Source organism: Erythranthe guttata, chromosome 5, assembly GCF_056151865.1.
Source record: "Erythranthe guttata isolate IM_541 chromosome 5, IM_541, whole genome shotgun sequence".
Taxonomy (NCBI): domain Eukaryota; kingdom Viridiplantae; phylum Streptophyta; class Magnoliopsida; order Lamiales; family Phrymaceae; genus Erythranthe; species Erythranthe guttata.
Genome location: NC_142537.1, coordinates 4,371,919 through 4,390,000, shown reverse-complemented (window position 1 = coordinate 4,390,000; position 18,082 = coordinate 4,371,919). Strand labels below are relative to the sequence as shown.

General features: G+C 33.2%; 2 protein-coding genes across 5 annotated transcripts in view; both read left to right on the top strand.

The window, feature by feature from the left end:
* LOC105969374 (calcineurin B-like protein 9) overlaps positions 1-9,467 on the top strand; it is a 19,311-nt gene extending 9,844 nt beyond the window's left edge. Inside the window, exons 1-9 of one of the 4 annotated variants that reach the window (XM_012994130.2) lie at positions 6,381-6,713; positions 7,516-7,640; positions 7,775-7,857; positions 8,144-8,203; positions 8,331-8,439; positions 8,534-8,586; positions 8,816-8,896; positions 8,989-9,101; positions 9,193-9,467. In XM_012994130.2, coding sequence (XP_012849584.1) covers positions 7,562-7,640; positions 7,775-7,857; positions 8,144-8,203; positions 8,331-8,439; positions 8,534-8,586; positions 8,816-8,896; positions 8,989-9,101; positions 9,193-9,256 — 642 coding nt within the window. In that variant the 5' untranslated portion in view covers positions 6,381-6,713; positions 7,516-7,561 and the 3' untranslated portion in view covers positions 9,257-9,467. Of the gene's footprint in view, positions 1-6,380; positions 6,714-7,510; positions 7,641-7,774; positions 7,858-8,143; positions 8,204-8,330; positions 8,440-8,533; positions 8,587-8,815; positions 8,897-8,988; positions 9,102-9,192 lie in introns of those variants that run through there. The other 3 variants (XM_012994131.2, XM_088818678.1, XM_088818677.1) reach the window with 3 other exon arrangements.
* A 732-nt stretch (positions 9,468-10,199) lies between these two features.
* Positions 10,200-17,101, top strand: LOC105962362 (carbon-nitrogen hydrolase family protein). The gene is made up of 14 exons (XM_088818676.1): positions 10,200-10,691; positions 10,996-11,214; positions 11,615-11,920; positions 12,686-12,909; positions 13,024-13,127; positions 13,223-13,357; positions 13,946-14,114; positions 14,629-14,764; positions 14,917-15,055; positions 15,143-15,319; positions 16,018-16,185; positions 16,301-16,396; positions 16,514-16,642; positions 16,752-17,101. The coding sequence occupies exons 2-14, from the start codon at positions 11,021-11,023 to the stop codon at positions 16,965-16,967; spliced, it is 2,193 nt and encodes a 730-aa protein (XP_088674802.1). The 5' UTR covers positions 10,200-10,691; positions 10,996-11,020; the 3' UTR covers positions 16,968-17,101.
* Positions 17,102-18,082: the final 981 nt, after the last annotated feature.

Below are 18,082 nucleotides of genomic sequence, written 5' to 3'. Positions count from 1 at the left end.
AAAATATATTCACCCATAGAAGTGGCACGGGTCTATGAAAAGTCAACCTGCATGCATGCATATTATGCGTGGGCTCACATGATATATACTTTAAATGTGTATAACTATAACATACTACAAAAATAATTATGATCTAATAAGGAAAATCAGGTCTCGAATTAATGGGTATTATACTATAATTCAAGGACCTAACGTGTAGGGAAAGTTATGGTTAATTTTGCTTTGCCGATTGGGCATAATAAATAATTGATGACCTTTAGTGTTATAAGGATTGCAGAAGAAACGTAACGTGTCATTCTTCTTTTATAAGATCCGTCGCGAGAGAGAAAATAATGGATATACACGTACGTTTTGAAGATATCAGGAACTCAATGCAAAATTCAAATATTCGTCGAAATTCGTTTAAGGTTCAAGGATTTGAATTAAGATATGCTTATGTGTTTATATATATATATATATATATATATATATATATATATATATATATATATATATATATATATATATATATATATATATATATATATAAATATATATATATATATATATATATATATATATATATATTTATGGTCAATTTGAATTAATTACGAATTAATTCATTATATCAATGTGTTGACAATATTCAGAAATTTGAGTTCTAAAAATAAATAATAAAACGATTAAAATGTTTTCTCCATTTAACTAACTTACTAACTAGACCAGCATTCCCGTTAAATGTGGGCCCCTCTCCATACTCTCCATACTAGCTAGATTTCTCCAAAGTCTTCACAAAGTAATTGGTCGTTCATCGGAAATTTTAGTGCTATTTTCACAGATATAAAATTCGGGGTTCTTTGAGGTAACCCCTCATTACATTTTTTTAATGGAGAGAGATCCAAAATATTTCAGTCCATTTGAGAAAAACTCATACCCATTTTGAGCCATTGTGTTTTCCAGCTTTGTCCCCGCCCGCCACATCATCACTGGGTCACGCGCTCAGCGAATTTTTTTTATTTTTATTTTTTTTTTCCGTCTTTTTCCCATTCTTTTCTGTATCAGTTTTCTTAATCGACTATGCTTCATAGTCGATTAAGGAAATTATTTAAATTTTTTTTTTAATTTTTTTTTTCTATATCAGTATATTAAGTATATTAATTGACTATGATAAAGCATAGTCGATTAAGAGTTTGCTACTAAAAATAACAAAAAAAAATGCAAAAAAAATGCAAAATCAACTATATTTTACAAAAACAAAAAATATAAAAACATTATAATTGATTTATACAATTGAAATCAATAAACAAAAAATTCAAAAAAAAAAATGGAGTCGATCAACCTTAATCTACTACCAGAGAATAGTCGATTAAGAATCTACTAATAAAAATAACAAATCACAATTGAAAAAAAAATGCAAAATCAACTACATTTTACAAAAACAAAAAATATACCAACATTGTAATTGATTTATACAATTGGAATCAATAAACGAAAAATCAAAATAAAATAAAAAACTGGAGTTGATCAACCTTAATCGACTACCAGAGCATAGTCGATTAGCTTAATCGACTATTGGACATGTACATAGTCGATTAAGATTCCAGCATGCGCGCATTTCTCTATGTGCGCCGTTATCCGCCTGATTCACCAAAAAACCCTAAATATGCCTCCCCATCGTCACCACACCGCCGCCACATCACACTATTCATACTGTTGTAGAAAATCCTCAAAAGTATGCGTGTTGTTTGAGAAACGTGATTTCTTCGACAAATAAAATTATAATAAAACAAACAGTAATTAATTACTCCATCAATTTTTACTCACAAAAATTGATGTTGCAGAGTATTCAAAATCAAAATTTAATGGAGATGATGAATTTAAAATAAAAACAAATCAATCGGTTTAACAAAACAAACCGCATCGGCAACAACTTGTTTGACGGGGTCTTCAAATCGTCGAGCCGAAACCTCGTCGTCGCCTGCCTTCGCGGCCAGAGCTCCACCCCCAATATGTCCAATCATGATGGTTACAGCAGTTCTTCACCTAATATGTCTGCCAATGTTTGTCGGAGCAGTATTTAACGGCGTCGGCCGAAATCTGATCGAGAAGAGAAGAAGCAGATCGAGAAGAAAAAAAGAAGAAGAAGAAAGAACGAGAGAAGAGAGAGAGAAGAGAAGAGGCAAAATGAGAAGAAAAGAGATAAAAACGGCGGAATATGATATATCAAAATTTAGATAATTGGGAGATTACCTTTATTAATTATCCAAACTAACAACAAAAGGGGTTTTCTCTAATTATTTTTGTAAGGGGGGTTTTGCTTAACTACATTTCCTAGATGAGGGGGGTCTTGCTAAAACTCTAACATATTGCTCTCAAATTCATATATAAATCATACAACACGTCAAAGAATAATTATGTCACAATTACGAGGGTGTTTGGCTAAGCTTATAAGATGTTAAAAAGAACTTATAAGATTTTTAAGAATTTATAAGCTATTCCAAAGTATTTGGTAAGTTTTTTAAAAAAGATCTTAGAAATTTAAAAGATAAGCTGGAGAACAAATAAGCTCGGATAAGGATGTAACGTGTGTTGGTTTATTATACGCCGCACCGGGAAGAAGACTATAGCGTAGATTAAATTGCTCGAGAAAAAAATGTAGATTGTTTTAAGAACATCGCCAGGTCCAAGAGTGCCCTTTAAATTTATTTGATATTCAATATTTTATTTTGATATTTATATAAATATATTTGCTCCAATCATATACATCAAATAATAGTTAATTAAATTAGTTTATATTCCACTGACACATGTCATTTTTTAAATGGACATTGAAGTGATTAAATTCATAACTCGCATTTGTTTTTTTTTTCTTCTAGATGTATTTTTACATCATTAAAAGTAAAATATCAAATACAACCCTAATATGATAACTTCATTGGGCTAAAGACATTTCTACTTTTGAGTATGAAAAGAATAAAATATTTTGATACTTCATTTGATAACTCCATGGAATTGTCTTGCCTCTTTTATATATAGGGTAAATTCCATTTTTCCTCTTATACTTTGGCATGATATCAATTTACTCCATTCTACTCTCGATTGCATCGATTTGTCTATGTACTTGAAAAATTGTCTCAATGTGGCCCTCGCTTTTAGTTTTCATACTTTTGACCTTAACACCGTTTGATTTAAGTCTGAAAAGTACAAAAAAACCACCTCTCCCAATTTAAATAATTATTAAAAAAAAAATTTAATATTTTTTTAAATTAAAAAAATATATAGCTGCCGTCGTGGACTATACGTTCTCGTTGTCTTGATTTTTTTTTATTATTATTTTTTTGTTTTTTTAATTTTTTTTAATAATTATTTAAATTGAGAGGGTCGCTTTTTTGTTTAAGGCCAAATGTCTGACAACTAACAGTAAGGACCACATTGATACAAATTTACAAATGCAGAAGGGCAAATCGATGCAAGCGAGAGTAGAAGGGGGAAATTAAGCGATACCGAGCCAAAGTACAAGGGGAGAAAGTGGAATTTACCCTTATTTATATACCTAACATACTTGATGATGCTAGAATTAGATCATCTTAAGTAGTTGAAGTAGGATGAGCTGAAAGAGAAAAGTGGATCACTAACTCACGAGCTTGGTGACCTTGAGATATATGCGATCAGAAAACACATAAACTAAGCCGGGGGTTGATCCGACGGAAATCCCTCCGACGCTCATGCCAGGCGTGTGGATTACAAAAGTCGTAGATGGAATACGAGCAGTTGTATCGTTCTAACATTGAACGTACCTTAACAAATGAATTGTAATCTTTATGTATAACGAGTTAGTTGGGCTGAAGTTACTCGATTGTAATTGTTGAGCTCAAATCTTATTTAAAGGTGATCGGGCCTCGGTTGTAGTGGTCTTCAATATTGGGCTCGTGGACCAATAAGTTAAGAAATCGTAGGCCCATTAGACCGGCCCAATTAGGCATATCACTAAGCCCCCCTCGAGTCGATGTGGAAGCCAAGTCGAAAAGGATACCGGATCATGTCAAGAATAGATCAGTGGTGTAGTATTCCGTTAGTCGTTTTCATGGAATAATAATAATAATAAAATATTATTATTATTTCTCCCTTTTTTTAGGCAGGTGCGCATAATGAGGAAGGTGAACGAACTGAAGCGCGGACGCCCCGATGTAAGAGAGCAGCGGTGCATCGCGTGTGGACTGACGCGCCTCAGGAGGCATAATTCACACGAAATCCCTTAATTTTTTAAAGTTATTTAATACAATTTCTTTTTATGGTAGAACGAGAACAAGAATCTCACTATTATAGTTACTTCTTTCAACATGATGACTTGTTTGATTGTAGGGAGGCATTCCCTATGTGAGCAACATACACTGCAATTAGTCATCGTCGTCGTCTGATAATTCAGTTTAGAAAAAGAGAATTGTCAGTATTTGACGTGTGTAAGGTATCAATATGAACGATCTGGACGATAGAAAAGACAGTTTTGTCTGTTCAATTTAATTGCCAAGAAGTCAAAGATGATAGATTATGACGACAGAGTGTTAGTGATGACTATCATAACCATCGCCCGATCATTGTGTTGATTATGGAATGTTGTATTTTGTATCTTAATGTAATTTTATTTCGTATTTTAGTTTCAATGACATAGTAAGAAATTTTATTTTCGTTATAATTACAAAAACAAAAATGTCATGATTCGTTACTTTTAACGTGATGTCGTGTTTGATAGGGAGAAGCATCAATTATGCGGCTTTAACTTATGTTTTTTTAGGGGCTTTAACTTATGTTTTTATAATGTTTAAAATTTACTATATTTTCATGTATTATGATTGTTAAACGTACGATTCACAATTCAAATCGTACGATTATATTCTATATGAATCCTCCTTGATTCAAATCTTTAAATAAATCATCAACTTGTAAAAATCGTACTATTTAAGATTTGATTTGCTGAAAAAAAAAATTTTGAAAATAAAACTAAAATTATGCAATATATTAGGTTTTAACTACAAGCACTCACTAGTTAAATACGATAATTTCTCGTAGTACCATGACACAATTACAATTTATCATAATTATTTTTCAATCTTTTATTTAATTTACTCGGATATATATGTCAATTGTCATCAGTTGATTCTCCCACGTGAGTTATTATTAGATTTTAGATTTTTATTTGGTAAATTACACCCACACCTCTAAGCTATGCTAAAATAACTTTAAGGTCCCTGTGGTATCGATAATTGCACTCACCCCTTGAAACATAGTTATAAACTCTAATGGGATAATGCATTGGATATATACATTATTTCGGCAGCGTTTTAACAGACTATTAGTTTCCGAAAGTAGTGGAGACAACAAAGAGCTATGCGTGATTTAAGAAATGTTGGATGAGTCATGTCACCTTATAACTCTATGTTGTCTCCCCCACTAGCTAAAAGTAATAGTCCGTTAGAACTCTATCGGAATAACGTATCCAACGAATTATCCCATTAGAGTTTCTAACTATGTTTCAGGGGGGTGAGTGTAATTATTAATATCACAGAGACCTTAAAGTTATTTAAGCATATCTCATGGGTGTGGGTGTAATTTACCCTTTTTATTTTCATGATCATTATATCTAATTATAATAATATGTACATTGATGATTATTACAAAATAAATCATGATAATTTATACTGTTTTTAATATTGAACTTTTTACTACAATTGTGTTAAAAAAAATTGATCCATTTACTATTAAATTTTATTTTGCATATTAACCATACAATTTTTGTAGTTTGACCGTAGATTTTTCTATGCAATATATATTTTTGTTATGAATACTATCCAATGTCTCATAAACATGCGTATATCGTTAATATTTTAAAGTCTATTAACATCTGGTATTATGTGGCTTACAAAATATTGTTCTATTGTAATTTGTAATTGTATTTGAATTTCATTTTACATTGTATTGGAATTTCAGTTTAAATTTGTTGTTATTCTTGTATTTATTTGAGTGTTAAAATGAAGTAATTTAAAGCAAATTCAGTGAATTCGTATATTTCTGTACGAAATACAAGCTTGTGTTTCGTAGGAAACTACACAAAGTACAACAAAAACATAAAATGCAGTGTTTCGTGCTTCGTAGCCTAAACTGTAAAAAAAAAAAAATATTTCATGCTTATTTCCACGAAATATTTCCATCCACTTCGTGTTAGAGAACACGAAATGCTTATTTACGAACTATATAGTTCGAAAAGAGATTAATAAGAATTGTGAGTTTTTTTTTTCTTTCAAAGTTGAAAAAAAAGGGAAAAGAAAAAGAAAAGAAAAAGAAAAAGAAAAAGTAAAAAAAAGAAACTGCAAAGCAGTAAAAAGCGGACTATTAAAAGCAAAAAAGGAAAGGGCAGAATAAAAACATTAATCACAAAAATTGAAAATTCTAATTTACGTATGCTTTAATTTCGCAACCACCCCCAAATCTCTTTCTTCTATTCCTCCGCAATCTCGCCGCCGTATTCACCGCCGCAGCCGTATTCTCACCTGCGTAGCCCGCGATTACCCGATACGTTCCCACCGCCGTCCGTCCCCCTTATCCACCACCCAAACCCCGTCGCAACTCCTCGTCTTCCATCAACGCCGCCGTCGCCTCCGTCGCTGTCTCCGCCGGCGCTAAATCCAAAATCTTCCTCCGTAATCTCATCAAGTCCTTCAATTCCCACTACAAAACAGGTCTCCCTCTCTTTTTCTCTCGAAATTATTTACTGATTTTCGAGAGTTAATGTATATTGTTTTGGTTGCTCTCCGTCACGAAATTCTTCCTTTTTCCTTTTTGTGTGCGCCGGCTACGTTTTTCTGATAACAATTTTTGTTGAAGCTCAATGGATTTTTTTTTTTACCGAACATTATTTTAAATAGAAGATTTTGGCCTTATAATTATCCCAACATGTAGCAATTGGGAGTTTGATCTTGCTTTTTGTTGTAGTATGTTTCTTCAGAATTCAGATGGTACTGTTAAATAATTAATTGTACAGCTGCAAACAAATTTTTTTTTTGAGGAATTTGCATCTTAATTTCGGGTTTAGCCAGCTTTTCCCTTTTCAATTAAAATTAGGGTTTTCTCCTTGTTTCAATATGATTAGAGTTGGTTCAGTCTAGTTGATTGATGTTGACTGAACCTTGACCTGATTTACTTCACGGGCTTAATGTAGAGAAATTAATTGGACAAGTGTTTGATTCTAGAAGAACCAAAAAAAAAAAAATCTGCTGTTATTTGTTACTCAAAGGGGGAAATATGTTACTTTATAAAACCGTTGATTCGTTGCTTGCGTGACTGGATTGTCCGTTAATTAACGACGCACTTTTATTTCGTTTTTCTTTCCTTTAATTGTTGGATTTGGAAATCAAGAGCTGTCTTCTTATGTTCTTCTTATATGACCTTTTGTTACTAATTCGTTGGAAAATCTGCTTTTTCTTAATTCGTCTGTGTAATTTGCGAGATTAAGATTGGTTTTGATGATGCGTTGTAGTGCAGCTAAAGGCATTTAGAGACGAGCGTAGCGGGAAGTTTCTTCCCCTAAATGGGCTGTTTTCAGTCTACTTCAAGAAAACAATTTCCTGGTTATGAAGATCCCGTTCAACTTTCATCTCAAACTGCTTGTAAGAAAACAGATTGATTTCTTTTCCTTTCTAAATTTACAACACTTCGTCATTATCAATCTTTAAGTTATTTGGTTCATTGTCTATTTCTTTTGTTACATTTGAAATCCCGTTGTCTCGGTTTGCTTTTGCAGTCAGTGTAAGTGAGGTTGAAGCATTATTTGAACTGTTCAAGAGCATCAGCAGTTCTGTCATTGATGATGGGCTAATCAATAAGGTAATTTTCCACCGTAATATTATTGACCAAACAACCCCTCTCATTCTCCTTATGAATTGAAGCGTGTCTCGATTTTCTAATGGGGTTTCTTGCTGAAAAGGTGTTAGTCCACCAGTCCAAATCTGTTTGCTTTAATTTGAATCTTTAATTTGCAGAGGTGTAACGTGTAGTTGTTGCACTATATTCTGCCTATTGGGATTTTTCCATCGACGACGACATATACTTATATACTATATTTTTTCTTTTATTTTTTTTTTTTGATATTTGAACTGTATTTCATGTGCAGGAAGAACTTCAATTGGCTCTATTTAAGAACAGGAAAAAAGAGAATCTTTTTGCAAACCGAGTAAGTAATCTTGACATCGGGCATTTCCGTGCTATTTTGAGTATAATCTGATTGCCTTCTTTTGTTGTCTTCTCTTATGTCATGCATGCATTTCAATCTATTATCGCTAACTTTATTCCATGTGCAGATCTTTGACCTCTTTGATGTGAAACAAAAAGGAGTGATTGATTTTGGTGATTTCGTTAGATCACTCAACGTTTTCCATCCAAATGCACCACAAGAAGATAAAATTAACTGTAAGCTGATTAGATATTATCTCTATTCCTTTATACCTCAGAAACCTACAGTCAACAAAATTAATCCTAACTTGTTATTTTTATAACCTTCAAGTTTCGTTCAAGCTATATGATATGGACGGAACTGGATATATCGAGCGTCTAGAGGTAATTCACTCGTAATTTGTCTAGGTTTTCATACTTGCCATTTGAAACAACTTCATGAATATTCCTCACGATATTGGTTTACTCATAAAACACGAGTAATGTACGCTCGTTATTCATTTAATTCAATTATTAATGAGTATGTGCCGAAGAAAAAAGGGTATTAATCGTGTCATTTTATTTTCCATTTAAATCAATTTGCAGGGTCTTCATTCATAATTGATTTTCGCAGGTGAAGCAAATGTTGATTGCACTTCTGTGTGAATCTGAGATGAAGCTGGCTAATGAGACGATCGAGATGATTCTGGATAAGGTAAATATACAATTAAGTATATCTCGTTTTGTAATATATACATAAATATTTTTCTGACTCGTTGAACTTTTCACTGAATGGTAAAATAACAGACATTTATGGAAGCCGACGTTGACCAGGATGGAAAAATTGACAAATCTGAATGGCACAATTTTGTTGCCCGAAATCCTTCGTTGTTGAAGATAATGACACTTCCATATTTGAGGTATTATTTTCGTGTCACAATATATATACATGTGTATATATATTTATATATATTATATATATATATGATGTGATTCTTGTGGTGAATGCAGGGATATTACAACGACATTTCCAAGCTTCGTTTTCAACTCGGAGGTTGATGAAGTTGCGACATAAACTGATGAGATTTACCTGTCTGTGTACTGTAGTTTAGAAAAATACCGAATTTTTTTACCGACCACGTTGAAAGAGAATTATTATAATTTGTATTTTTGGATGGTACTGCATATTATCGATTAATTATGGTGAGGATGCGGCGGCGTGAATTTTATCACATCCCCCCTCCATTTGTATTGGTATGTCTAATAAATTGTATTTCCGGTTTTCATCTTTCTGTGTTGTGAAAGTCGATCACAATTATGAGTATGTCAATCTTACCAAAAGAATTGAGGATTAGGTGACTAAATTAACACTTCATTAGGACTTAATTTCAAATTTTATTTAACTTTTTGAATTATTTATTTTGCAATAATTTTAAAATTTGTAACCTTCTTTTGAGTAATTTTGGTGGATTTCAAATTATTTAAAATTCTTTATCTAATTAAATTCAAATATCGAAGTAGATAAAGTTTGTTCTTGATTCAAAATGGACTGGATCTAAAAGTAGTTTCTACAAAACACCAAAAACCAAACCCTAAACTCACAAATTCTATCATAATCCTTCAAGATTCGAAAATCATTAAAGATTTGAAGGCGATTTCTACTTCGAACTACTTATATTTATTTTTGTTCTTTTGAATGTGTAACTGTGTACCAACCTTCGTTAGGAGAGTTGGTACCTAACATTACCAATAGGGTAAAGTTCTAGGGTTCGTGTCGCCTTCGCCTCTACTCCCCTTTTAAATCACTTGAATTTACTCAAAGAAAAAAAAATGTGCAGCTGTGTCATCATGCTCAAACGGAGTCAAGAATCGTATCCATGCTTAGTTTGGGTGTGAAAACAATAGAATTACCGGAATTATTTTCGAAAATGCATAAAAAAATCGGAATTTCCAAAACAAAAAAATAATAATAAAATAAATATATATTTATTTATTTTCAATTCCAATTCTAAAAAATTGAAAATCGGAGTGCCAGATATCATCATCTAGTTAAAAAATTAAAAGATCGGAATCGGCGGAATTCGGGATATTCCGTTCCGACTTGGAGGGTAAAGTTGCCCTTTCACTTGTGATTTTTCATTGTTTTTATTAAGGGTATTTTTGTCTTTTGCATGGTTTTGTCGGATTTAACATAGAGAACTCCACTGGTAGTGAATAGTGATAGACAACAAACCCGGAGAAGAAGAGGTGGCAATGAATCGGTGAAATTCTTCTGATTTGATTACAATTTTCACAGTTGAAGAAGAAAACATGGCAGAATCAAACCATTGAAATTAAAAAAATTGTAATAATCGTGTCCTCCAATTTCCCCCGCCATCTCGCCGCCGCAACCGTATTCACCTGCGCCGTCGCCACTCATCTTTTCCATCAACGCCGCCGTCTCCTCCGCACAGTAAATCCAAAAGCTTCCTCCGACATTTCATTTCCCTTCAAATCACACTCAACAACAGGTTTTGCCTCTCTCTCTCTCTCTCTCTGTCACGAAATTATTTATTCACTAGTAGTATGTTTCTTCAGAATTCAGATGGTACAGTAAACGAATTGCTTGTGCAACTGCCAAAAAAAAAAAGTTAATTAATTTGCACCTTAATTTCTGGTCTACCAAAGATCTTCCCTTTCCAATTAAACTTACGAGTTGGTTCAGTCTATTGATTTGATGTTAAACCTAATTGGAGAAATTGATCAGGCAATTGTTTTTTGCCATTTCAATTTAAGAATTTCAAAGCTAAAATTTCCTTTTTTTCTTCTGTGAAGTAAATTGCAGACAAAAATTGAGAATATGAGGCTTCTGAAGGTAGCAACTTGCAATTTGAATCAATGGGCAATGGATTTTGATTGCAATATGAAGAATATTAAGGAGTCCATTTCTAGGGCTAAAGAATCGGGCGCCGTGATTCGGTTGGGCCCCGAGCTTGAAATCACTGGCTATGGCTGTGAAGACCATTTCTTGGAACTCGACACTGTCAATCACGCGTAAGCTCACAACTCTATGTCTATGGTGGTGTTTGCAAAAGCTTTTACAAATAGATTATGAGTTTTTTTCTGCACATAATCTGTTTTTTAAGCGTTTGCTTCTCTTAAAATAAGCTCCTTTAAGCTATAATTTTTAAAGCACCCATATACATGCCTTTTCTATTTTAGTTGATTTTCTAGCTAATTTGCAAAGATCCCCAACTTTTAGAAATAAACACTTAATTTCAACTTAACTCACAATCACTAACTTCTGCTTTTAAACAAGCTCTTGCAAACACCACCTATGCATTCTTTGTTAAGTGATTATTACTATTTTTTTTTTGTTTTGGTTTTGGGACACATAAATCGTTCCGTTTGCACGATTTTCGTTTAGACACTTTTTTATCAATCAATTTTACAGGTGGGATTGCTTGAAAGAGTTATTACTCGGCGATTGGACGGACGGCATATTGTGTAGTTTCGGAATGCCTATTATCAAGGGGTCAGAGCGGTACAATTGTCAAGTCCTTTGCTTGAATCGGAAAATAGTGATGATACGCCCGAAGATGTGGCTCGCAAATGACGGAAACTATAGAGAACTCAGATGGTTTACGGCATGGAAGCAAAAAGACCGTCTTGACGACTTTCTTCTTCCAAGTGATATATCCGAGTCTCTGTCGCAAACAACTGTACCGTTTGGCTACGGGTATATCCAGTTTCTTGACACGTAAGCTATCTTGTCTTGCAAACTTAGCTTTTTTCATCTCTTCATAGTTTATCTATTGTAATTATTTTTATCTTGTAGTTCTTAGGCCCTTTGAGTTTTTTCTTTAGCTTAATGTGAACTTTCTGAAGGTGCAAAATGTAAATATGTTTAATCTTACATGAATTTATTAGTGAAAAGTGAAAAAAGGAATAATATGCTATTGCATTGGCTTGCTAGACGTATCTTACAACTTTTGATATTTGGTTTCTCTTTAATGTTCTTATTCTAATTCATGATTTTAGGGCCCGTTTGGCTAAGCTTATTTAAAAAAAGGACAAGCTTTTGGATCTAATAAGTTTTTTTAAGAGTTGATAAGCTGTTACTTCTTATTTTTAAAATTAATTTGTGTAGTCTTTGGATAATTAGCTTATAAGTTGTTTTTACTGTTACATTAAGATTTTAAACAAAAAGTGGAGTATAGGTACTTTTAAAAAATATCTTATGAGCTTTATAATCTCTCCAACAGCTTACTTTTTGAATATTTAGGCTCTTTCGGAAAAAAATTTGCCAAATACCTTGGAAGAGCTTATAAGTTCTTAAACATCTTAAAAGATGCTTTTAATAGCTTATAAGCTTAGCCAAGTACCCTCTTAGCTTTGGAACTTGCATCATGAGTTCATGACCCTCGGCAACGCATAGCTTGATACAACTAGCTTTGTTTGAGCTTCTAACTTTTGGCCAACTGTTCTTGACTTCTAATACTTCAAAAATTTGTGTTTTGATTAGAGCTGTTGCAGCTGAAGTCTGTGAGGAGCTCTTTAGTCCTATGCCACCTCATGCTGAGCTGGCATTGAACGGCGTCGAAGTTTTTATGAATGCTAGTGGAAGTCACCATCAATTAAGAAAACTTGATATTCGCCTCCGTGCTTTTATAGGCGCTACACATACCCGTGGAGGAGTTTACATGTACAGTAATCACCAAGGATGTGACGGTGGACGCCTTTATTATGGTGCGTAGAATAATATCCGATTTATTTAATATTTTATTAGTTTTTTTTTATTTTTTGTAACGCTATTATATAAGATTTTGAGGATGTCTTGTTTGATAATTTTTCTATACGAAGATGGATGCGCTTGTGTTGTTGTCAATGGAGATGTGGTTGCCCAAGGGTCACAGTTCTCGTTAAAGGATGTCGAAATGGTGGTTGCTCAAGTTGACCTAGATGCGGTTCGTTCTATCCCATTTAATTTTTTTTTTAATAATAAATTTTAAATCATAAACGTCATAGGTTGCATTTCGTTTTACGACTTATCGAATTGCAGGTCGCTAGTCTTAGAGGATCTATTAGTAGCTTTCAAGAACAAGCCAGTTGCAAACCAAAAGTTCCCGCAGTTTCAGTACCTTACAAGCTTTGCGAGTCTTTTAAGCTCCAAATGTTGCTATCGAGTCCACTTAAGGTGAGACGAATAATGTTTGGTATTCAAAAAGAATTTCATAAAAAGGAAATGCCAATGCATGTATTCCTCTTATTCCTTACTAAACCTTTTTTTCTTTTGAATTGTTCAAATGGAGCCTCGTAATTAGGGGTGTAAATTGGACGGATCGGATTGGAATTTTAGCCCTTCCGGGAAAAAAATCCGATTTTTTTTGCAAGTGAAAAACTAATTCCAATTCCGTTCCAAAAAAAATCGGAAAATTTTGGATCAGAATCGCCGGAATTCGGAAATTTCCAATTTTTTGTCACGTAAAGTATAAAATACCCAATAATATTGACATTTTAAATGTAATATTTGGAAAAAAAATCGGAAATTTTGGAATCATTTTCGGAACATAAAATCGGATCGGAAATCGGAATCTCATATATATTCCAATTCTGATCCAAATAATTTCGAAAAAATCGGAAATAGGAATTTTGAATTTCGGAATGAAAAATATTGTTCCAAATCGGAAAACTCCAGATGGAAATCGTAAATTCCGTTCCAATTTTCACCCTACTAATTTTAGTTTCATATATAGCAGAATTAATTTTTTTGGTTTCGTCTCAGATTCAATATCATTCTCCTGAAGAGGAAATAGCTTTCGGGCCGGGCTGCTGGTTGTGGGATTATTTAAGAAGAAGTGGTGCATCTGGTTTTTTACTTCCGCTCTCTGGTGGAGCAGATAGCTCATCTGTCGCTGCCATAGTTGGTTGCATGTGCCAGCTAGTAGTAAAAGGTCCGTTTCTGTTTATTATTATTTTAATATTTTGTGTAGTACTCAGTGAAAATTTTAAATTGATTCGTATAGCCACGAGGGGGTCGAAATTGGAATGGAATTTACGGTTTCCGCCGAATCCAATTTCGGAACAATATTTCTCATTCCGAATTACGAATATTCCAATTCCGATTTTTTTCTGAAATTGTTTGGATTGGAATTGGAATATATATGAGATTCCGATTTCCGATCCAATTTTAATTTCAAAAAATAATTCCGAATTTTTCGGGAATTACACTTATAATATAAATATTAGTATGCATTTTATGTCTTAGGTTAATAAAAAGAACGGAATTTTCCAAACTCCGTCGATTCTGATCAGAAAATTTCTGATTTGGGAACGATTTTTTCATTCCAATCCGGAAAAGAAATCGGAATTTTTCCGAAAGTACTAATTCCGATTCGGTCCGTCCGATTATCACCCCTTCATACAGTAACATTGTGATTTTTTATGCAACTGCTACTACTACTACAGAAGTAGCAAATGGGGATGAACAAGTCAAAGCTGATGCGATAAGAATCGGCCACTATACCGATGGACAGTTTCCAACCGACAGTAAAGAATTCGCCAAACGAATATTCTACACAGTTTACATGGGCACCGAAAATAGGTCAGAATATATTTTTGAACTAATATGAAATAATTCTTATGAAAAAAATATCTAAGATATAAAAAGAACGGGTCTCACTAATTGTTACATTATTTTTAGTTAAAAGTATTTTTTTTTAATCGCGGAATTGTGACAGTTATTCTCTCTTATAGTTCCGATGCTACAAGAAATAGGGCAAAAATTCTTGCCGAAGAAGTCGGGTCGTGGCATCTCGATGTGTCAATAGATGGAGTGATTTCTGCCTTGCTCTCTTTATTTCAGACACTTACAGGAAAACGACCTCGCTACAAGGTTAAAAAAGGAATTTCACATTTGCCTGTATCAGTTGTGCTGTTGTATGTGAGAATATTGATTATTATTAATTTTTTTTTGTCTCAGGTAGATGGAGGGTCAAACATCGAAAATTTAGGGTTGCAAAATATTCAGGCTCGAATCAGAATGGTGTTAGCATTTATGCTAGCATCACTCTTGCCATGGGTTCACAGCAAACCTGGCTTTTATTTGGTATTAGGAAGCTCAAATGTTGACGAGGGGTTACGTGGTTACTTAACTAAGGTACTACCCGAAACCTATGTTTATCTTCTTCTTTTTTTTTTTTTTTTTTTTTTTTTTAATTTATAAAAGCAAATCGAAAGAATGTTTCCAACAAGATCATTAATTTAATTCAATTCAAATCAACTATGGTGTGGTAATCGAATGCACTTTGTTATTCAAATTTTGTCGAGTGTTATTGTAATGCTATGATCAAGTGGCTCTTCATTAACTGACTGAAATGTTAACTGTCGTTTCAATTTTACTAATACCGTTATGACTTTGAAGTCATTTTGACCCTTTTCTAGTATGATTTTGGCAAAATTAAAGCACAAAAACTATGGTACTTTCAGTTAGCTTTCTAATCCAACTTGAATCAATCAGCTAGATTGGATGTCGCCTGGTGACAAAGTTATGCATGAATGACTTACATTTTGAATTTCAGATAACTCAAAACATCAAAGTTGTGGGCAGTGTTCATTGATTCATGCATACCTTTCTCTCTTGGTACTTCAAGTTGGATTACAAAAGCTAACTTACAAAACTACAAATTCCGTGACGGTAAAAGCTAACTTAAAGAACTATGAAAGCTAAATTAAAGAACTTAAGCTAACTTTCAGACTCGAAAATGGTCAAAATCACATTTGAAGTCGTAACGGTATTCTTAAAACTGAAACGACATGTATTACATCCCTTTCATTAACCATTCTACTATTGTGCAGTATGATTGCAGTTCTGCTGATATAAATCCGATTGGAAGTATCAGCAAACAGGATTTACGCAGCTTTTTGAAATGGGCAGCTGTACACTTAGGTTACTCATCCTTGGCAGAGGTCGAAGCTGCTCCACCCACAGCTGAACTCGAGCCAATACGATCCAATTACAGCCAGGTATATATATATATATATATATATATATATATATATATATACACCTATGTATGAACCGGTAAATAATGAATTTTTGAATTAAGGAACTGACTGCATATATTTTTATGTGAACAAGCTGGATGAAGTGGATATGGGAATGACATATGAAGAACTGTCGGTATACGGGAGGATGCGTAAGATTTTCCGATGTGGACCTGTATCCATGTTTAAGGTTTGTGTCTAATTTAAAAAACGAGCCCTTTTAACCGCTTAATTGCAATTTAAAAAATAAAAAAAGGGTATTTATTTTGGATAATTTCTTAATTTCATTTTTCGTCTTTGGTTGAAGAATCTCTGTTACAAATGGGGAACGAAGTTAACTCCGGTGGAAATAGGCGACAAAGTGAAACATTTCTTCAAGTATTATTCTATCAACAGGCACAAAATGACGGTCCTAACACCTTCGTATCACGCGGAGGTAACTACTTTTTACTCTCTTTTCTTCGTGTTGATATAAATTTATCGGGATTTTGATTTGATAAACGAATGCAGTAGTTTTTTTAATTATCATTAAATGCAAATTGCAGAGTTACTCGCCCGAGGATAATAGATTTGACCTACGGCAATTCCTGTACAACGCAAGGTGGCCTTATCAGTTTCGAAAGATTGATCAACTTGTGGAGGAGTTGAATGGTGATAGCGTGGCTATTAGTGATAAGGGGGAAATTGCTAACGACAGGTCAGCGGATGGCGGCATGGGTGTTGTAGCTGCTGGCTCGGGTAATCCAAGTGCCGGCTTTTGAATTCGTATTCGTATCGAACTTGTGTATTTATATAAGCCAAAGTGTAGCTTTTCTTTTTATACCAACACTTAATTTAACTTCCATTTCACCCTTAAAAGTTTTTAAATTGCAAAAGAGCCCCCATGTAAAGAAAATCCTGAATCCGACGATTAAATTTAACACCGAAAACAATATTTTTCTTGACCAAAAAATAAAATAAAATAGAATTCTCACCCTCCTCCCCCCCCAACAACGCACACCGACCAACGAACACCGACTAATGTTTTGGCAATAAAGATCGTTGCCTAGCTAGAGTGAGGAGGAGAGTGGCAATATAATTTCGAACTACTTAATCACTTGAATCATTTCAAACCATTTCGCGTTTTACTATCATGTGCACTTGAATGAGCTACGATCGACATTTAGTTTAATGTTTCATGCACAACCCTCTCATCGACATTTAGTTTATGTAATTCAAGTTGAATTATAAAGTCAAGTTAAAGAACTACAAAGTTTGTGATTTAACTTTTGCCAAAATTGGACTCAAAATGTTTAAAATCACGTTTTGAAGTCAAAACAATACCAGTAAAATTGAAATGGTATTTAGCATTCGAGTTAGTTAAAAGATGTTAGGGATTTTTAATACAAATGTTATTAAAACCGGACTAGGCATCGAACTGGACAGCCAACCGAGTCATAGTTGAACTGGTTCAACCTGTTCGAATCGAGTTTTTATATTTTAATTATTTATATATAATTTTAAGTTGATTATCTAATGAAAATACATTTACGAAAAGATAATTTATCATTGTTAAACACCACGTTTTAAAATTATAATTTAATTAACTAACTCTCTATCATAAAATTTTAAAAATAAAAATATAATTTTACCACAATTAATCAAATAAATTAGTTCAATTGAAAAAAATTAAAAATTAGTTGATATAATATAGTTAAAAATTTACACGAAAATCAATATTAAACCCCATGTAAAAGACTTATTTATACCTTCATGTCTTGTGAAAAAGACTGTTCTTTGTACTTATTTATAGTCGTTTAACTAAATCACCTACAGTTATAGTTTTTAAATTGCAAAAGGGGGCTCCATGTAAATAAAATCCTGAACATGAGGACTG

Coding starts and splice junctions, on each gene's coding strand:
- LOC105962362 (XM_088818676.1), top strand. CDS start 11,021: ATGAGGCTTCTGAAGGTAGCAACTTGCAATTTGAATCAATGGGCAATG. Junction 15,320..16,017: donor TACGTGGTTACTTAACTAAG/GTACTACCCGAA, acceptor ACTATTGTGCAG/TATGATTGCAGTTCTGCTGA. Junction 16,643..16,751: donor CACCTTCGTATCACGCGGAG/GTAACTACTTTT, acceptor TGCAAATTGCAG/AGTTACTCGCCCGAGGATAA.